Below are 22,493 nucleotides of genomic sequence, written 5' to 3' on the forward strand. Positions count from 1 at the left end.
TCTTCAAAATTTAAAAATCAAACAACTGTTGCATGTCACAAGTCGAGCTGCCCTCTCCCCCACCCCCATTCCTCAACGCAGAAGCATAATCACAGTATCTTATCTGTGATGGTAATAAGGGGGTGAGAGTCACTGTGCTGGCTAGAGGATCAGGAAGCCTAGCTGAAATGAACTATCAGGTAACCACCAGCAAACACCATCATTTCCTTCTTTGAAGCTGAGTAAAACCCCATTGTGTTTCTTTATCCAGGCATTTGTTGACAAAAAGCTAGCTGATTCTGTATCGGCTATTGAGAATGGTGCTACAGCAAACATGGGTGTGCAGGTGTCAATGCTGAGTGCTTATTTAGATTCCTAGCAATACATTTGCAGGGTTGGCATAGCTGTATTATGTTACTTCTGTTTTTAGTATATTGAGGAACATTCATGATAATTGCCATTGTATCTGTGCTGATTTACGTCCCCACCAGCACTGGATAAGAATTCTTTCTCCTGCATCTTCATCCTCCTGTGAGGAAGGAATGGAATCTCAATGTCGTTTCCAACTGGATTTCCTCGATGGCTATGACAAAAGGATTTTATATGTTCATTGGCCATTTGTACTTTACTTTTTTTCTGTTTATTTATTTATTTGTGTTTCTTATTTTACATATCGATCCCAGTTCCCTCTTCATCCCTCCCTCTCTTCCACCTTCCACCCTCCCATCCCATTCCCCCCCCCCCACTCCACATGTAGGGTGATACTGTCTGTCCAATTTTTTTCAATGCCACTATTATTATTTAATTTTTTATCATATTATTAAGTCTTTATGTATTCAGATATCAATCTGTCAGAAACATATTTATATCATATACATATAAACATATACATGTATATATATGTAGTTGTACATATATATGTACATGTATATATGTAGTTGAGTTCTTTATATTTTAAAACATCAGTCTCTGTCAGATGTGTGCTTGGAGAAGGCTTTTCCCCTATGTTGTAAATTGTCTCCACTCAGTTGTTTACTTTGTCAGACAGATACTTTCTTGATTCACATAATTCTATTTGTAAATTCTTTGAATTATTTCTTGAGCTACTAAATTTCTTTCTAGAAAGTCATTGCCTGTGTCTTATCATAGTATTTTCCTCTAACAACTTCAGAACTGCAGGTCTTACATTAAAGTCTTTGACCCACTGTGAACTAACTTGTGTAGTGTGAGACACAGTGTAGCTCGTTTCATTCTTTTACATGTGGAGGCCCAGTGTTCCTAGAACCATTTGTTGAAGTGTCTTTCTTTCCAGCCTACATTTTTAGCACCTTTGTCTACAATTAGGTGACTGCAGCTGTGTGTGTTTGTTTCCAGGTGGTCTGTTCCCTTCCATTAGTCCATATGTCTGTCTCTATGATAACACTACGATGATTTTATTACTGTGGCTCTTCTGTACAAAGTGAGTTAGGTTTTAGTGACACTGATAAACCTGTGGCATTGTTTATTTTGCTTGATTGTTTGGACTGTTCAAAGATTTTTTTTCTATTTCTGGGATGAATACCATTAATTTTGATAGGCATTACATTGAATCTAACTCTTTTGGTGGTATAACCATCTTCACAAGTTAATTCTGTTAGTCCATGAAAATAGAATATTAAACACAGAAGCAACCGCAGATAATGGATAGCCTTGTAGTTATCAACTGAAGTCAATCACTCTCTTCAACCCCAAAATTTTGAGAGAACAAAAGAACAATATTAATACAGTACATACCAGGCCTCCCATTTCAAAGAGCCAGCCCTCAAAGGCTAAAAAGGCATAGTGAGGCTAGCAATTGGTTTTAGAGCAATAAAGAAAAATAGAGGAGACAGAAGTAAATAGATATGGGAACAGTAAAGAAAGAATTAAGTGGGGCAGCTCCAGCCAAAGTTAGAATAAGAAGAGAAAGAGATAGAAACACATCAGACAACCTCAGCCAATCCTTGTACTCAAGAGGCTGAGGCAGGGAGACCACAAGCTCAAGCCCTCCTATACCCCATTGGAGCACCTGTCTCAAAAAGAAAGCAAAAAGAAAGATTAAAAAAGTGCAGGACAAAGCTGGCCTACACAATTAGATATTAGATAAGTGAACTATAAAAGTGTAAGAAAGAGAAAAAGAAATAGAATAAAATTTTATATCACACACACATATGGCGAAGGATAAAGTAAGAGAAATAAAAATTTTAATTAAAAGGAAAATAGAAAAAAGTAAAATGTATAAAAAGAAGATGAAGAAGATCAATGGCCTCTTGTCCCTTAGAGGCATCACTTGTCTAGATAAGGGTACAGAGCCTGCTATATGCACGTGTCCCTGGCATGGTGGGGATGCAGTCTTTCTACCTACTCTAGGGGTCCAGAATCCATCTGTGTGTCATCTTATTTTCCCTTACCTGGCTATCTAGATGCCTGTCTTCCTCTACTGCCTCCTCTATTGATCATTGTGGTGTGGCTTGCAACAGAGTGTGTGGGTCATGGGCTGGTCAGAGAAGTTATATCCCTAGGTGCCTTTCATTCCCTAGGTGACATATGCAGCTGTCAGAACATTCCACTGGGGTATCTCAGTCCTTGGTACCTCTAAGAACTTGCTGTCATTTATTCCACTTCTAAGTAGCTAGTGAGTCTTACTCCTCAGACCAGATTTCCACTGTGTAGAATAGTACAAAGCCCTGATTCAAAATTTTTCCTCTAGCTAGAGCAAACTGAATTCTTTTGTTTGTTTGTTTTTGCTTTTTAAGACACTCTTTGTAGTTTTGGAGCCTGTTCTGGAACTCACTCTGTAGACCAGGCTGGCCTAGAACTCACAGAGATCCTCCTGCCTCTGCCTCCCAAATGCTGGGATTAAAGGTGTACGCCAGTACCGTCTGCCAGGAATTCTTACTGAATTTTCTCTCAAATTGCCAAAAACTTAAAATCGGATTGATGATCAAGTCACTACTTACAGATATTTCCCCCAAGATCTATTAAGTTCTTTGGCTTAATTTTCTGGTATAATGAATTTATTTAGATGAAATTTGGATGCTTTTGATACTTTTGCTATTCTGAAACTAAATGAACTATTATTCCAAAATACATGTATAGCACAATTAACAAGTCTGTTAACTGAAATCCCAGAATCATAATAGCAATATTTGTGACAGAGAAATCTATTTTAATCATATTTCATTTACTCTAATAATGTAATATACACTTAGTTGTGAACACAGCTGTGAATTTTGGGAAACGCAATAGTCTGAAACAGGACTCTGATAATGTGTTAAAAAACAAGTGACACAAGCTAAATCTTGAAAGCAGCTAAATAAACTTATCCATTTGCAAAGTAACTGTTGTGAAACTCTGTGTACTACATACTAGCTAGGGTAATAACAAAAAGGCATCGAACAGAAGTGGGGAGATTTGGAAAGCTGACATCATGGCAAAGTTCCATATGAGACCTAAGGGCAGATTCAGCCTCATTGCAGCCTGGCACTCACTGGGACCAAGGTCAGTGACTCAGTGGCTCCATGTCCAGTCATCCTTGGACTGCTGATCTGCCTTTGACCCCTGCTCCCATCCTTGGTTTTCAGCCTGGTCCCTTGAGGATTTCACTTCTGCCTCATTCCCCAGTTCTGGCCTGTGAATTTCTGCCTCTTTTCTGGCCTGAGCAACTGAATTAGCTGCTCCTCACCTCCTAACCTGCAATCAGCCTCCTTAGGGCCCCATAACTGCTACTGGTTGTCAATTCTTTCCAGCTGCTCTCCCCTCACTCCTGGCCTGCATCTTTCTGCTGCTCTCAGTGGGGAGCTTTCTCCAGGACTGATCACTTATAATTTGTCCAAAAGAGTGTACCATCTCACCTCATGGGGCTGGTCTAATGCAATCTCCACCCAAGCCCCATTTGTATAGAAATGACAAACATTTAATGTGGACAAATGTTCCTTCATTGGAAGGAACAGTTTTTATATGCACTTCAACACAGAAAGCCAAGGTCTTGCCAGCCCCTCAGCTAACTGCCACTACATCTATGAATTTTAAAATCTTAAAGAAGGGAGGAATCCATTTTGCTTTATTTAATAAACAAAAATCTAACTATGATTAAAAGTTCAAAATTTTCAGATAGTTCCTACTCAACTAAATGAGCATTTTAGCAAGTCATTTTCTATTTGACATATTTTATTTATGTGTGGATTTTAGTTTACAAACAACAAATGAAGACAATTTACTGTAAGTTAACTGAGAACTAAGGATCTTTCTAGAGTATCCCCAGTGGACCAGTTTTTATTGCACAGGGTGATGGAATTCAAACCTTTGTTCTGAGTCTTCTTACAATTATCATTGCTTTTATATTACTTAGGTCACCTTAAGATGCATTCTGAGTTATTTCTTAGCTATCATGGCAGAGGTTCTCTTCAGTCCCAGAGTATTCTGCATAGTTCCCTTAGAGGTGCCAGTTGTACAGTGTGTTGATTGTGCCTCACTAAAATGTAAGTTTAATAATTTTGGCCTTATTCTTCATCATGTTTCCAGCAACTAACAATGTCCATAGCATACAGTTATTAGAAATTAGTGGAATATATGAACATGTTCTCTGGTGCCTCATCTTGAAGTCCCAAGCCATTGGATTCTGCTAGGTGATTTGTCAGGGCACCTAAAACACAAGCTGTGCAGTGAAAAGGTGTTCTCAGTCTGCTGTTGTCCTGGCTATGGAAGTCAGGTTTCTTAGTTCCATACTACCTGTGAAGGTACCAAGGTTTAGCCCATTTCTAGCTGGTGCATGTCCTTTGCTAGTGGCCACCTCTCCTCCCTGTCATTTCATATACCTTGCTAATTCTCCCTCCTAAGCTAGACTTGGGTCAGTGAGGAAGCAATTTCTGTACTCAAGCAAGTCTCTGTTCCCACAGTTGTCCTGTTGTTGGGAGAGTTTTCAGCTAAGCTTATACTTGGAGAAGACCTACCAGGTTTTGGGACCAAAGTCTCAGGCAGCCTAGTTTTCCCTCTCCAGCTCCAGTTTTCTCTGCCCATGAATCCTCTGTGTTATTTCTGCTCTCTTTTAATCCCTGAGTTCAAACTTGGGATACCATTATGTAGCTAAGTCTGGCTGTTTTCACCAACCACAGTCCTCTATCACTGTCTGCCTCCCTCATAAAATGCCAGTTCAAATTCCTCATTCGTATACATGAGCATCTATCTTGTTTCCAGGAGCACATTGCAAACAACTAACGTTAAAGGACATATAAGTAGGAAATTTCATGGCAGTTGAGCAATAAGTAGGTCAGAGAATTACAGTGTATTAGAGTTCACTTCTATGCAATATAAAGAAAATCTTCTTATTTCAGATGGAAGTCTACAGTTCTCTGAGCTTGGAGATTGCATCTGTGTACCCACCAAGGTTTACTCAGTCCCAGCTAGTATTGGGTCAGTGGTGGTACTCAAAAATTTTGCTGAAAATATAGTGGGAAGTTTCAGAGTCTGCCTATTCCTGAGGACAAAACCTTTTGGAGAAAGCAAATCATTTAGCATAATCCTCTGGGCCTTCTATAATAGAAAAGGACTATTTACTTATTAAAAATATGAATGTGTAGAGCTAAACAGTCTTATATCATCCCAGTTCTTGGCTTATTAATAGACACGCGGTTTAATAGTGCTCACTAGGGAAGAGCCACTTTACCATTTGACAGCATTCCAGAGGCATCCTGACCTGGTTTGACCTCTTTTTGTACCACTCCCTAGCAAAGGCTGAAGCAAGAGCAGACTGCTTTGAGCACCTCTCTGTAATTGCATGTCACTGAAGTCTGTTGGTCGTCTTTGTCTGACACATGATTCTGAATTACCTGTTTAAACAGGAGAAACATGGGTGGGTCTAGGAGCTTGGGATATACCCATAGTGTTACCAAGGGAACAGTGCAGCCTTTTCCTGACCTTTTATAGCCTTAGTTTTTTAAAAAAGAACATTATTATTCATTATCATTATAAGCAACAGCAAACTTGATAATTTATTTTAAGTGATATATTATTTAAATCACAGTATTATCCTTAACAGCTTTTTGTCAGCAGTCTTTTAGCATTCAAAATGCAAATTACACCTGAAAAAGAAAAGAACTATTTTTAGACTCATGGCACTTTAAGTTAACTGTTATAACATTACACTGCTTTCCTTTATTATTAGCATATGTTTTGGTTGTGAATTTTGAAGGAATCCCTAGAGGGAAATTACTGCTGGCCTTCTCTTGGCTGTGAGCCATACATTGAAATGGACTATGAGATAAGCCTGAAGAATTTCTCTTATTTGGGGACAACCAATTACAGATTGACATTGTAGGACCATTAAAATAGAAGATTCTGAAATCCAGGGCCAAATGAGGTGAAAAACTATATCTAACTACATGCATATTAGGAGAAATTGAACTTGTTTAAGTGTCTAAGAAGATAATGCTTGCTAGATAATGCTTGCTTCCATGGTTTGGATTTTCTTCCTCCCTTTATAAGGCTCTTGAGATTCTTTAGTGTTACCTGGACTTATGGCAGAATAGTGGCATATGGAAAACATTAGCTTCCAATTAAACTGACAGCCATCTCAATTCATCTCAGTGGCCTTAGGCATATAGCCATACTGTGCAGGACTACTTTAGAATTAGCATAATAACCAATATTTGAATATAGGCTGTGGGTCCTAGGTGAGTCTAATCCACTTTTCCATTTACTAGTGGTGTGATCTGTCATACAACTAATTTATTTAGAATGTTTATATCTCAAAACAACAACAAAAATACATTTACCATAAAAACATAAATGAAAACAAACTTCAAAGTATTTACAAACATACTTACCATGAAATTAAGTGCTTCTTGAATGTTGACTTCTGTTTGTTATTATGATGATTACATTTAAATGTCTTTGAAGTTCCTCTAATTTCTCTTCTCTTAGTTGAGTCTGATGGTGAATAGATTCCAGGTTCACTATGTATAAGCTTGTGCCTGTGTGTATGTTCATGTGAGTATGTGTATGTGTTCATAGACATATTGATATAATTAGTCTTTGTCATCAACTTCACTGAGTTTAGAATTACTGGGGAGGTTGAGGCACACCTCTGGGTGTATGTTAGATGTTTCCAGTGAGGAGTAACTGGGGAAGACCTGCCTAGAATGTAGACTCCTTCATCACATGGGCTACGTTCCCAGAGCCAAGAGAGCCCATTCCATTCTCTTGGCTTCTGCTTCACCATGGTATGCCCTGAGCTGTTCTGCCAAGCCTTCCAACACTGAGTGAAACCAAGTCCTGTCCCTTTAGTAACAATATGCAACCTATGTGAATTAGCCAGTGTCTGCAGAAGAGTTCTAACTTTGGGCCTTTGGCTTACTTTTCTCTTTCTTTTGTGGTGATATAAAAGGAATATGCATCTGGGAAATTACACTGTGAATTTTGGTGTTTTCTCGGATTAGTGGTAGTCTGAATGACACTTTCCTAAAATGCTGACCATCAACAATGAGTTCCCAGGCAGCCATGTGATCATGGCTCTGACACTCTTAAGTTCCAGTGTTACTCAGCTACGATGCTAAGTAGCAGGAGTGTATTAAATGTGTTTGCTACTTAATTATATTTTCCATGTCTGAAAAGCTTATCAGGATGCACACCTATTGTAAATCAGGAACGTCTGTATGTGAAATTCAGTTATAAAGTAATTACTCTGCAAGCCAGGCCACCAAAAATAGATCTCTTTATTGAGAGCACAGATGTACGGAGTAATTCCACTGTGTACAAAAGCTTTCCAGGGAGCTCCCATGAGTTTGAAGTGGCCATTGTCTATCTTTCTTTCTCAGAGTCTTGTGCATCCCAAGCTGTCCTTGAACTTGCTGTGCAGCTGAGGGTGAACTTGAACTTCTATTCCTCATGTTTTGCCTGTGTGTTCTGAGATTGCAGGAAAGAGCCAGCACACTGGAACTGGGTATTGATCCCAGGACCATGGGCATTCTGGGTAAGCACTATACCAACTAGTCTACAGCATCTCCAGCCTCCAGTGATGATTTTTTTCTGTGCTGACCAGTGAAGCAACTGTAGGTCTTAGCATTGCATTGCTTGGGCTAGAGCATGAACAGTGATCCATAAGAGTGCTTGAATTGAGTGTGCAGATTAATTCAGTCCCACCACGCCCCATTTTTCGTCAGTCAACACAACACAAGAGCAATTTGGAAGCAGGGATTGTATTCATAAAAAAAAAAAAAAAATGCAGAGTTTCTTGTGAAGGAATCAAGAATGTTTGTAATAAAAGCTGTTTGATTTTTATTAACATTAGGGTCATTTTCTTTTCAGGAATGGTCCCCCAGATTCTAGTTTGCATATTGCTGCCTTCTGAATGGTGATCACTTTGCATTTCCCTGTGTTCCCTGTATTCTTTCTAATTCTTATAGCTGTGCCTTTACATTAGTTGAGGGATAAGGGCAGAGGGTGGAAGAGGAGGATTGAAGTTGCCATTACCTTCGAATATTGTCAAAGGAGATTTGTTTTTTAATGAACTGAAGTTATCAGATAAGTAATATCAGGCGTAGTGTCTGTTAATGTAGTCACAAATGAGTGGCCTAAGGTCTTTGCAGGAAGCATCTGCTGCTAGCTGTCCTAACATATCTCTGACCTCCTTTGGATACTTTCAGAATATTCAGTTATTTTAGGATGTTAAAGTCAAAATGTTATTTGGAACCTGGTATCAGAAGGCTTAGAGAAATTTGGAAAGAACAGGCTGAACACATTTTTGTTCCTGTGCAATTCCCTAAACCCCTTTTCAATGCAGAACAAGAAAAGTCAATGGAGAAATTTAGCTACAGACTAGAGAGGGCTATCTATTTGGTGCACCTGTTATAAACAGATACCTGATTACTTAATCTAATTCACAATGACAGAAAGGTATTTATTTATTTTTATTTTATGTGCATTGGTGATTGCTTTCCTGTATGTGTCTGTGTAAGGATGCTGAGTCTACTGTAACTGTAGTTCCAGACAGTTGTGAGCTGCCATGTGGGTGCTGGAAATTGAACCCAGGTCCTCTAGATGATCAATTGGTGCTCATAACAGCTGAGCCATCTCTCCAGCCCTGTCAGAACAGTTTTTAAATTGAATAGTAATTGAGAAATAAATGTTGTATATTCTAATATGTTTGTTTTTGTTTTGCCCATTTTGTTGATTTTCATAGATGCTTCAAAAACAAACAAACAAAATCCAAATACCCTCATTGTTTTTGAACCCTGTGTTTGATAATTTGCCTTGCCACTAAAATTTACTTTTAACCCCCAAATCAACATCCCAGGCTCTTTTGCAGAGATTCCTAGACATGTGGAAAAGAGAAGAGTGTTTGAATGTCTATTCACACCTGTACTCACTGAGCCAAACAAGAAGATTGTAACCAAGGGTAATTTGTGAGGGCTGTTAATGCCATGTAAGAGATCAATGGCATATTCTCAGTGAGATCCTTAAACAGAAACACACAACTTTAGGTTTGGGTCAGTGTATTGACTATTTTCTCTAAGGCCTACACAAGTTCAGTATTGGCTTTATACATCAGAGAGCCCATCAATAATAAGACTCACCTATACTTGCTTTGAAATTACCAAGAATTTATACTTCATTCTTTTTGGAAAACATTGATGACCTGCTAAGTAGGAATCAGGTTTTTAAAAAAATGAAGTCTATGAGGGAGTACTACAGTGCTGTGTGCTGTGTTCACTTGCTGCTATGACAATCATACTGATTTCAGACTTCCTTTGTTTCATGAACACTTTGCCCCAGGAGTTGTTATTAATGTTAGTATACATACAGGACCAGAAAACTGACATCTAGGAAATATTCTCATATGAACATTAAAATATTTGCTATTTCTAATGCCCCAAATTCATTATTGTTGTTGTTTGTTTGTTTTTTGTTTGTTTTCTTGTTTGTTTTTTGTTTTTTGTTTTGGGGGGTAGGGTTTCTCTGTTTAACAGCCCTGGCTGTCCTGGAACTAACTTTATAGATGAGGCTGGCCTCAAACTCAGAGAGTTCCATCTGCCTCTGTTTCTCCAGTGCTGGGATTAAAGGCATGTGCTACCACCGCCCAACCCCAGGTCCTATTTTTTAATGAGTGCGCTATTGGTATTGTTGGACAGCGGGGAATAGATAGGAAAGAGGAGATCATGTGACATGGAACTATTAGCATTCAAAGATAGACCAATGATTGCCCCTGGCTTTTATGTGATATTTGAGTTACAATCCTGATTTTCAAACTCACTACACTAGCACTTGGCCATTGAGTTCATCTCCTGAACAAGGAGAGAAAATGGAAGGCCAGAAAAAGACACTTTCTTGCCATACAGCCTGAACACCCAGGGGAAACTGAATAGTAGGTAGTGTCTGGGTAGGACTTGTGGGGGCTTAAGTCAGTGTACTAAATGTATGAAGGCTTTGGAGAGACCTCAGGCATGAGCACAGGTAAGGTTCCTATAAACTAAGCAGAAGTTACCCTATGAGTTGTCCTATGAGGGGTTTTGCACTTGAAGAGGAAATATATCTGAGCTGAGAAACACAAGACCTCTTTATTTTCTGACACTCAATCTTCTGGCCCCTGTTTCTCTGTTTATCACTTGTTTAATCTGCTGCATATTAGAACCAGTAAAAATACCTTAAAAATTATGCAATCACCCCCCAATCTGATGTAATTGTTGTGTCAAAGTCTTTCTGTCAGGGTTGGAAAGTACTGCTCCTAAAACTTTCTGCTCAGATTTTTGGGATCTCCGTAACCCAGTGTGCTTTAAACATTGGTCAGACAGATCTTTGCTCCTCTGTGTTCCATTGACCCACATTCCATTCCTGTTAGCTCCCATGCTGCTTACATTAAATACTCCAAACTGATGCTCCAGTCCCTGACCCTCTGCCCTGCCTTTCTCCTGCAAGGAGGGAATCTGTGAATGGAGGGTAGCCTAGAAGAGTGAAGAGAAGGGCAAAGCAAAGACAAAAGAGAACGTAGTTGGGATGTAGTAGAAGACAAACACATGGGAGACTCTGCTAGTCACATGCCCCAAACTTCTGGGTCATTACATGAGTAGCCTGTACACAGACTTAAACACAACAAGAAGCAAGCATTATGCTTCTAACATTCACTTTCTGCTGGTCTTATGAAAATTACTTAATCATGTGCAACTAAACAGCCACAGAACTTAGGAATTCAAAGCAAGTCTCTCTGACTTAAAGGCCAAAATGTTTCCCTAGCTTATATTCTATCTCCAAGTCATACCCATACAATACACCCTCAGTAATGAATACAGTAATTAATGACTTCCCCAGATGCTAGCTGAGCTTGTTTTTAAATTCCCAGAGTCAAATAAGTTGGGAGAATGTTATGAGAAGATTAGTTAGAGAAAAAATGGTGTGTCATTTATCAGCCCAGAACATTCAGAATTGTCATTTATAAGAAATAAGCTCATTATTAATGGAAGATTACTTTGCTTGTCTTTATGTGACTATTTTAAAAATTGACTTTTTTCTTTATAGCAAGGGTAATGAATGCATATTCCTCTAATACAAATTGGGAAATAAAGATAAGCAAATAATACAAAATTAAACACACTTACACCCCTCCCCATAGATATAACTATAATAAGTACCCCAGCATCTATCCACCTAGACTTCTGGGGCTTTTGCATAGGGCTTTTTACATTGTAGCATTTTTTTTTCTACTTACAACCTGCTGAACAACATTCCATAACAATACTTTTGCTTTCTTGTGTTTACTTATTGAAGTAAAATAATTTTGTTTGACTTAAAAAAAAAAAAGCACAGTTATTTATCTAGAAACTGATGTTCAATGAGAAATCTGAAGAGCACGGGTGTGGCTGTGGGTGGACATCCAGCAATTCGAAACACAGAAAGACAATTACAACCAGTTTGACCATTGTGCATGTTTCCTGGGGTCCTTCTACCCACATGTCTACTGCTGACTTCAAAGGAAAGTCAGCACAGTGGAGGTTCAGAGGATAAGGTGCAAATGGAGAATCAACCCATGATAAGAGATTAAAGAAAGATTCATCAAAGAGTCAGCTTAAAAGTGCTAGCCTATGGCTTGCCTTGGCCTATGCCCCCCAAATATTCACCAGAGCAGGACTTTCTTTGAAGTGGCTGAAAGCACTAACACTCAGAGTGAGCTCTGGTCAATGGGATTTATCAGGAGGCACTGGAAGGAGGAGCAAAGCTGCCTGTTCCCAACTCTCTGCTTGTCTCTGAACGCTGTTTCTCTGGGCTAGTACAGATGCTAGGATCCAGCAAGGAGAGCTGGCCTGAGAGGGAATACTAACCCAATTCCCTTATGCGGGGTGTGGGAAGTTCACATACACTCAAGGGACTGATTTTTATCCTCATGAGCTCAGAATTTCAACTAACATCATTATTTTTATTCAAAGCATTTGACAGATGGGGTATGTGGTATTCCAAATGTGCAATAAGACTTGCCTACTACTCCCAGTGTTCATTGTGCAAGTTCATCACTTCTTTATGAGTGTCCAGTAGACTGTGCAGTCCTATGGTGTTCATGTAAGTCACCCACTTCCCAGGAGAGACAATGAATAGATGTGTTCCCCAAATGTCAGTGGCGTTTACAACATCAACTTTTAGGTTTTCAAGAAGAAAAGCTCAAAAAAAAATGTTCAGAGTGTAGTTTTAAGTCTTTGGTTAGTGTGTACAGGCTCCTGGTTTGTGGAGTTTCCACTTTATATGACAGTCTTCTTAACTGGGGGGGGGTGGTGTTGATTTCACTTTCTCCTGCCATCATATCTTTGTTTCCTTCAGAGTTCAAGGAAACTTTTTTCTTCCCTACCATTTTTAGGTGTCCTTTTTCTTTTCTTCCTTTCTTCTTCTCTCCTTCCCCCTCCCCCCCTGTTTTGTTTTGAGGTGATATCTCTTGCCAGCCCTGGCTTTCCAGGACTGCACTCTGTAGAGCAGGCTGATCTTGAACCTACAGAGATCCACCTGCCTCTGACTCTCAGGATTGAAGGTGTTTACCAACACTGCCCAGCAGTGTTTAAGTTTTCTTATCTTGTCCTCTTGTGTTAAGACTAGAATCTTCCTGGTGGATCTTGAGCCAGCAGTGTGTGACCCTGTAAGGATTGAAGAATGAGTTATTTCTTCATGGAGCTGGAGTTTAAGTTTTGGAGAAGTCAAATATGTTCCCATGTGATGAGTATGACACAAGCAGATATGGGTATTGTGGGGATAGTTTTTGTTCAGGTGGAGGACTTAAGCTGGGTTTTTTAAATGCCTACAATTCATAAAGCTGAAAAAATTTAGAAGATTCAGTAGCAGAAGATGCAGGCTGGGACAACCAGGACAAAGTTCCAGAAGCAGAAAACAGAGCTGTTTTATAGTGGAAACTGATCTGACTGGGGCAGATGACTCATGGGAGAAAATGAAGACAGAGGCTTCATTAGCTACATCAGATTAAAATACGCTGTGGAATCCCTGGGATGGTTCTTTTGGCTGGCTGGTTGCTTGCTTGCTTGTTTGGCTTGGTTTTGTTTTGTTTTGTTTGTTTAGGCTTTTGTTTGTTTGTTTTAATGAATGTAAAAGACAGTATTGAAACCTGGGCTGGAAAACATCTTGCTGAAATGTTTCAAGAGCATGAATCTGTTTGCAGAGTATGGGTGGACTAGGGTGGATGGGGCCTGGGGCCAAGGCTTGGGAAAGAACATGGCCTGACATAGAATAAAGACTTAGACTGGAATAGATAGAGTAGACTTTGGAGGCAGTAAAACAGGAACTGAGATGACTCATGGGAGGAGAGGAGAACTGAGATCAGGTATATAACTGCACCCATTAGTAGATATCAGTTGATGGTCATACAAAAGGATTAATGACATCAGTAAATTGGTGGGAACAAAGTGTCCATAATGAAAAGCTCCAAGAAGCTTCATCTGAACACTAAAGATTGTGTGAGGCAGTGAATTTATGGAGTCTGGAAAGAGATGTAGCTTATAGTTCAGAGTCACAGACTTTTTGGGAAGAAATAGGACATGAATCAAACCTTGAATGGTAGGTAGAAATTGGAAAGAAGCAGAGAAGGGATATGAGATATGGGATAAGGAGGTCAGAAGCAAAGGCTCAGCTAGGGAACATAGGGGTATTCTGGCACACCCAGTAGATCTGTCTTGTAAGAACAGAGGTGAATAAAATATAGAGAGGATAATGGGTAGAGGATAGCCTCAAGACCAAGTTAAAGACTTTGTCATTTAACCTGGGAAAGGAGATGCCAGGAACATTTTTGAGTAACGTTGTGACCAGTGTGATATGGTCTGTAGAGTGTTTAATCTAAAAGATGAACAGAATATTTATTTATTTTTATGATTTTTTTTTTAAAATTTAAATTTGAAACAGGCTTGTTTTACATGCCAATCCCAGTTCCCTCTCCCTCCCATTCTCCTCTATTCCCCCCACCAACCTTCAGCCCATCCTCTTTCTGTTCATCAGGAAGGGTGAGGTTTTCCATGGGGAATATTCAAAGTCTGTCATATCATTTGGAGCAGGGCCTAGGCCCTCCCCCATGTCTCTAGGTAGAGAGAATATCCCTCTATGTGGAATGGGCTCCCAAAGTTCATTTTTATATTAGGGATGAATACTGATCCCCTATCAGAGACTCTGTACTTCCCAGTCCTCCTAACTAACACCCATGTTCAGGGGGTCTGTGTTGGTTTCCCAGCTATCAGACTGGGGTCCATGAGCTCCCCACTTGTTCAGGTCAGCTGTTTCTTTGTGTTTCTCCAGCCTAGTCTTGACCCCTTTGCTCAAAAGATGATCAGAGTATGTAAAAAAAAAAAAGAGAGAGAGAGAGAGAGAGACAGAGAGAGAGAGAGAGAGGGAGAGAGAACAAAATGAATTAATCATCAGAAAATGAAGATGTAAATTGTAAATTGGGTTGATATTGAACATAGAAAAGGAGGCATCTAAAACAAGCTAAGGAAGTAAAGTTAGTAAAGGGATGGAAGAGATATAGTCTTATCTGAGAACTCAATCCTAAGAGTCTGTGCTAAAAATGTACTTTATACCACAGCATGGAAGTTGAGAGGTGATTGATTTGGGGTTAATCCAGAGGAAGTTTAAGAGTTGGCCTTGAGGTGTTCATCAAGCAAACACATCCAAAAGGTGCTTAGAATTAGGGGCTTGAAGCTCAGCTGCAAAACTTATTTACTATACCAAGTTGAAAAAAATGCACACCGCTCCACAATTGCTTGAAGTTTTAAAGTAATTAGTTAATTGGTTCAGGAGGTGAAGTACTTTTGGACGCTCACTTGAGCATGTATACTCTGCTGACACCAATGAATTCTCAATTGCTCCTTTGTTTTCACCAACAAACAGTTGAACCTTGAACCTACTGTGAGAAAGAAAGCATGTCGGATTGTAGGGGGTGGGTCTGCTCTACTCCAAGTGTAAAGTAGATGAGCCTTGTGCCTCTTCTAATCTTCAGAATGTAATAATTTATATTTTACCAGTTAAAGCACCTAAAAGTGCATGCCTTGTTACATACTGTAAATACTTAATGTTGTGTATTTATCCCAGTTTTTAAAGATGTGAGAGTGGGCTTCAGAAAATCTTGCAAGCTTCCAGCTAACAAACACATGCAAATTGGGCATGAATTTTAATTGTGAAATGAAGGGAGACCCCAGAGATAGCTCAGTGGGTAAAGGCTCCAGTCCCCAAAACTGGCCATTTGAATTTGATCCTGGGGCCCACACAGTTGAAGGAGAGCACCAACTCCCATGAGTTGTCCTCTCTCCTTACATCCATGCTGTGGCACACTTGTAAACACACACATAAATAAATAAAAGTGTAATAAAAATTTAAAGAACTATAAGCAAGATACAAACACTAATGGCAGGCTTCAGATCCTTACTGAGCTGTTAAAAATCCATTAGCAGTCAGTCCTGCATCCTTTAGCTTTTCAGATATAATTTGAAAGACACAGTGCCCAGAAAAAGTAAACAGTAACTAAAAGTTACCAGAGTGCAGAATGACACTATGTTAACTGCAGGCCCAGATGGCCACAACAAAGTAGTCCTATAATTTTTTTTTCCTTGAAGTAGTAAATGGCAGGAAGTTCAGGGGCCTTAGGATAGAGGACTTGGGGCACTCAGAAATAAAATGAACCCACTATAATAGCAAAGGGACAAGGGACTACAGAAATACACTAGTCATGATGCCATCAGAATGGGCTGTTATATAAATACGAGAAAAGAGCCTCTGTGTAGCTGATGTGAAGAAGGAAGAGTCTCCCTTCCTCTTTCCAGCCTAGTAAAACAATACATCTTCATTTCATCTGATCCTTTCTCTGGTCTTGCAGCTGCTCGACTGATCCAGAACATGGATGCCTCTGCTGAGCCATGTACAGACTTCTTCAAATATGCTTGTGGGGGCTGGTTGAAACGCAACGTCATTCCCGAGACCAGTTCCCGATACAGTAATTTTGACATTTTAAGAGATGAGCTAGAAGTCATTTTGAAAGGTTAGTGTTGACTCTGTCTGTCAATTGAATTTTTTTCCCCCTCTGACATCCATTTTTTAAAAGATGTAGTTGCTGGCCATTACAGGAAATTTGCAAAAGATTAGAGTTGATATTCCCTCCAAGATTTGCAGACCTCCATTGAGTCACTCTGAGAGTAGTAGACTCTAAAATGGATGTGTTGGAATCTCTTAACGTTCCCTGTTTTAATTTTAGATATATGAATTCTAAAGCTCTTCATCCCTAGTGATGATATCTTCAAGTCATTTTGTAGAGGGGAAACATTTAATGGTTGGTTGCTACTGAACTATTTCCACTGACTTCCCTACTCAATCCGGAGTTTTGTTAAAGTTACTGAAGATTTTACCAGGCTTTGTCCTCCCTGAAAAGTGGAGAATGTTTAGACTCATCTCTACCATCTCCACTCATCCATTTATCTTCTGGAAGTCACTTTGTAGGAAAAAAAAATGGGAGATTTTTATGTTTTTTATATCCAAGCAGGGAGAACAATCATTTTGGATCATGCATTGTACATTTACACAAAGATAATTATGTTCTAGTCTACAAGAGGATCATCTACACTAAGTCCCAAATTCCTTTGTACTATTTGTTTTGTTTTTAATCTGAAATTCAAGAAAAGTAACTGGTACTTGAGGCTTAGAAACACACACACACAGACAGACAAATATGTATGTATGTATGCACACACACACACACACACACACACACACACACACACACACAGACCCCTGAAAAGGGACTTACATGGAACTTGGCTAAGGGAATAAACTCCACATTTGTTCTAGGAATGATGGCTTGGTTTTTCTCAGGGTTTAGGAGTGGGGAGGAAGAAAACATTTACTTTTAATTAGACCTATATTTAAAATGTTAATAACAGCCCCAAGTCAGCAATTCTGTTGATGTATTTTCACTAAATGCCCTATTTCAGATGTCCTTGAAGAGCCCAAAACTGAAGACATAGTAGCAGTGCAGAAGGCAAAAACCTTATACAGGTCTTGTATAAATGAGTGTAAGTGTTCTTTATTTGAAATATGTATATGTTGGTAACAAAATACGAATATAATATACATAACCCCATTTTGAAATTTTCTTTATTCTAAAAAGCTGCTATTGATAACAGAGGTGGGCAACCTCTTCTCAAACTGTTACCAGATATATATGGGTGGCCCGTAGCATCAGAAAACTGGGATCAAACATATGGTAAGACTAATTCCCTCTTTGAAATTAATAATTTCCGTATTATGGTATTGCTCATGAAACAAAGCTTCAGAAAGCGTGCTTCACCTTCTGTTCCTTTAGGTACTTCTTGGACAGCTGAGAAATCTATTGCACAACTGAATTCTAAATATGGGAAGAAAGTCCTCATTAATTTTTTTGTTGGCACTGATGATAAGAATTCTACCCACCATATAATTCATGTAAGTGTGTAGGCAGCCACAGCTGTCTCTAACTTGTAGTGAAATTTCCATGTGCATTGTTTTCACTGATAGTTGAGTAATACCAATTCTCCCTTTCATTGCATGAACTAGGGGCAATAAATCCATGCCCTGGCTCTTGGCCCTAGAGGTCCCATGTTAAGAGAATTTTATTAATGATATATTTAGACACTCAGCTCTCTCTCTCTCTCTCTCTCTCTCTCTCTCTCTCTCTCTCTCTCTCTCTCTCTCTTGTCTGTATTTTAGAGAGCTTCCTAGGATCCTCTTATCATGAAAATGACTCCCAGTCTCTTTACATGTTTCATGCTTTGGTTTGTATAAAGTAATGTGTGCCTGGAAACCAAAAATTCCTCTTTGATTAAAATAATAATAATAATAATAATAATAAAGGGAAATTTTGAACAGGGAATTTTGAACAGTTTTGGTTCTCTAAAGATTATCATACTTTTAATCTCAGTTAAGGCAAGTAAAATACCACCCTTTTAAGAGCTCTTCATGTGGAGATGAAGGGTTCTTCCTACACATTCCTTTTGTGTATAATTCCTGTGGTTGGGTTGTCCTCCTCAAAACTTCAGAGATGCCCACCTTCATCTGTCAGTGCTCTAGGTTAAGAATGCATCCATTCTGCTGTATAATGTGTAGAAAGCAGTCTCACAAAGCTGTCATTGTGTCCACTTGTCCTTAACATCAGTGGCCAAGGTGGAACCATACACAAAAGCAGCAGAGTCTTTTCTCACACAGCCAGCCACTGCCCACATCTGCTAAAATCCTGAGCACACATGTCTCTGGGGACATCACAGGGGGAGTCTTCTCCCTGCCTCATTGGTAGGCAGTCTCAAATTTCTGGCAAGATTAACACCAGCAAATGGGTTGTAGAGTAACTGTACTGATTTTCCATGCCTCTACTACCATACACCAAATCAATTTGAAGAATGTAACTTCCTTCTACCAGTTAGAATATACCCCAGTTAACGGGATGCAGACAAACAGGTCCCCCAAGGGATCATACTAGAATATCTAGAAACTGGAAAGTCCTGTAAATGTGTAATCCAGTAATGCACTGGGCCAGGATCTTCATATTCTTTTCTTTGCTATGAATTTACCCTTTGCAATGAATTTAAAATCATTCCCAGGGTATTTTTAGTTTTCTTTAGTTTCATTCACACATCCACAATGAAACCCCTTGGATTACTTAACTGCCCATGCATTTATCACTTGCAAGTATGGTAGAAACTTTTCTAGTTATTTATTTACTCCATTTCTGATTGCTGCACTTAAAAAGAGCAGGGAGAGTGGGCCTAGTTGCATTTTATCCAAATGTTTTACTCGCTGAATAATTTGTTTTCTTTGATATATATTTTTTTATAGTTTGACCAGCCTCGACTTGGCCTCCCTTCCAGAGACTACTATGAGTGTACTGGAATATATAAAGAGGTAAATAAAAGCAGAGGGAGAAAAGAATCAAACACAGACTGCACAGCCATCTGTGCAAACTTTAATAATGAAAAGGGCCAGACTGAAAATTCCTTACATTCATTGATGGGGAAATACCAAAGCCACACAATGCTGAAGTTCCTTTGAAAGAACAGACATACCCACTAGACTAATGGGAATCAAGTAAGGAAGCTTGGAATTCCTCATTTGAATTTTCATTCTTGGTTTTTAAGTCACATGATACATTTTTAAAGCTCAGTTTTAAATGTTTCCATTCACATCTAAATTGGATCATTTAATGAAAAACAAAAAGTGTTAGACTAATCATGGTACAGAGTGTTGTCTGTAAGGACTAAGGATTGACTGATAGAGTGAGAGATACCTGTCCAGACTTTCTCAGAGAATATATGCAGATAGGAGCATCTACTCCCTTTCCATAGCACCTAAGCCATGGACATCACATCCCACACAGCTGTTTTGACCTGGATTTCATTCTTAATATCTCACAAGCTTTCCTACCTTAGGCTTTTATGAATGTGTTCTTTCTTACTGATATAAGGAACTTCAGCAGACAAAACTAGCAATATTGAGTGTGAGTAGTTATTAGAAGGAAGGTGTTTGTCCTGTAGATGATTTTCTTTTAACTTGCTTTGAAACACAGAAGAAAATTATGGTTGCTTTTCATGATCCTAAAGAGTCACATCATGGTAGTATGATCGGAACCACTCTCAGCTAAAATTATTAGCTAAACGTAGCTTGCATTCTTGTTAAGTTCAAATAACATGGAATAAGCTATCTGTTTGAGTGGATACACAACACTGAAATTAATATTGTCATGTTGAAGGTCACAATTAATAGCACAGGTAATTAAGTGGGTGTATGATATCTAAGTAATCTACTTTCTGTGTGGGCTGAAGCTTTTGGCTTTAAGAAGTGTCCTGCTATTTCCTGTTGCAGAGTTAATAGTGAAGGAAGAATGTCAGCTCGTTCCTTATCGTTTTCAGCCCAAGAGTTGTTCATATTCACAATTGTACTCTACAAACTGTCAGTGTTTTCCAACCCTTAGATAGCTTTTATTTTATAGTTTAACATTCCTGATATCAAACTCATAGTCCAGGTGGTGAAGTTTCTTCCTTTTTTCTTTGATAAGCTCTTATGAAAATGATAGACTATTTTGAGAATTATTTCTTGAGTGTTAGTTCATAATGTGAGACAGGTGACATAATGGAATTTTCAATTAAGCTTCAAGACATGTTTTATTTTAAATTTTTAATTGTTGTTCATCCATTATAAAATTGGGGCCTTCACTTGGTAACACATATTTTTTCTGCTATGTCTGTAGAATTAGAAACCCTAAGTTTGCATTTTCAAAAGACTGTACTGACAGAGCTATTCTAGCTACTCCATCTAGATAAAATATCATTTTCTGTCTGCATAGCCATGGTCTAGATTATTCATTGATTTACACCAAATTTCTTGTCTGTTTAAGCACATAAGTTGGTACTGGATTGGGATTTATGTGAGCTGCAATAACAATGATACTCAAAATTATAGTGCCTGAAGCAAAGGACAATATTTCTATTTCCTTTTCCTATCTCAAGGCAGGCAGCCCAGGTGAGGTAGGAAACATGGGACTCCCTATGGCCTCAGTGGCCTTTTAATTTTATTCTCCTAGTCTCAGCTTTCTCTGGAATTTACATTAGTGTGCACGCCAGAATTGGCTCATTGTGCCATTATTCATGTTTAAGGCCAAAGGGAAATAGAAAAGAAGGAAAGTGCTGGACCATTTCCTCTAACTTTTTAGCTAATAGGTTTCTTTGGTTTTTCAGAAAGGGATTACTCTGTGGCCCAGGCTGGCCAGGCTGTCATATCCTTCCCACTAAATATAAAGGAGGCTAGAAAACGTCAGTTGAATTTATTCCTGTTTTTAATGCTACTATAAAGGGGATCACATTTCATTTATAAGTCAAATAATTCAATGTTTGTTTGCATAAGTGCTACTGACCTTTGTGTATAGGTTTCTTTTAACTGTTTTCAGTTCTAACACTATTTTTGATGACACCTTTAGCATTTTCTATGTATGAGATCATGCCATTGGCAAACAGTCCATTTCACTGCGTCCTTTCCTATATACAGATACCGTTCATTTCTTGTGCTTACCGTAGCTGTTCTGCTAGGCGTTTAGGACTCTCTTGAATAGACATCCTTATCTTGTTTCTGATCTTGGAGGCAAAGTGTTCAACCTTTCACCAGTAAGGCTTACGTTAGCTGTGGACTTGTCGTAGTGGCCTTTATTGTGCTGACGTATGTTCCTCTTGAACTTACGCATTTGAAAGTTTTCTTTAAAATTATGTTCAATTTTCCCATCATTTGAGATGACCATGTGATTTTGAACTTCATTTTGTTAATATAATGTGTAACTGATTATTACTGGATGATACTTATATGTTTTTCCTGACATAAATTTATTTTAATCTTAGAAAAAAGTATTTTTATGTTCTGTCAAACACTTATAAACTTATCAGCATTTTACTGAACATTTTATTCTGGTCATCATCATGGATATTTGACCACTCTTTTCCTTGTCTGGTTTTAGGATCATTTGGGCTTATAAAATTTGTAACTTTTCTACCCTTTTCAGTTTTGTGGAAGAGTTTGGAAAGTGTTGATACTGATTCTCCTTTAAGTGGTTAGTAATATGCCAGTGAAACCATCAAAAGTAACATACCTCAGCTTCTTTTTTTCTTGAGCATCCAAAAATTTAAGGTAGAATAATAATATGGATGGAAAAACTTGGCTTTGATCAGATAGTTTTTAGTCATTTTCTCTCTGTAACTGGAGCGGAGTTACAGATCCTAAATAATGAGATAAAAGGACACTGATTAACTCAGGCCCATTTGGTCCTCTGCGAAGAGAATGCACTAAGATACCAGGCTGAAATACATCCAACAAGAATACACACATAACACACACACACACACACACACACACACACACACACACACACACACAAATGAACAGAAGAGACTTCTTCATCAATGCACAGGTCTTCATGAATTTTATTCTGATGACTTGCTGGATTTATTTTCCATGAACCCAATATGATT

The 22,493-nt window shown here is 38.7% G+C and overlaps 1 protein-coding gene across 2 annotated transcripts in view; it reads left to right on the forward strand.

Moving 5' to 3' along the window:
- The window catches only part of Mme (membrane metalloendopeptidase), an 82,117-nt gene that overhangs the window by 15,950 nt on the left and 43,674 nt on the right, over nucleotides 1–22,493 (forward strand). For both annotated transcript variants that reach the window (XM_051198662.1, XM_051198661.1), the window contains exons 4-8: nucleotides 16,337–16,498; nucleotides 17,445–17,525; nucleotides 17,621–17,716; nucleotides 17,816–17,934; nucleotides 19,321–19,386. In XM_051198662.1, coding sequence (XP_051054619.1) covers nucleotides 16,337–16,498; nucleotides 17,445–17,525; nucleotides 17,621–17,716; nucleotides 17,816–17,934; nucleotides 19,321–19,386 — 524 coding nt within the window. The remainder of the gene's footprint in view (nucleotides 1–16,336; nucleotides 16,499–17,444; nucleotides 17,526–17,620; nucleotides 17,717–17,815; nucleotides 17,935–19,320; nucleotides 19,387–22,493) is intronic.

The sequence above is a fragment of the Phodopus roborovskii genome, unplaced genomic scaffold (assembly GCF_943737965.1).
Source record: "Phodopus roborovskii unplaced genomic scaffold, PHOROB, whole genome shotgun sequence".
Taxonomy (NCBI): Eukaryota; Metazoa; Chordata; class Mammalia; order Rodentia; family Cricetidae; genus Phodopus; species Phodopus roborovskii.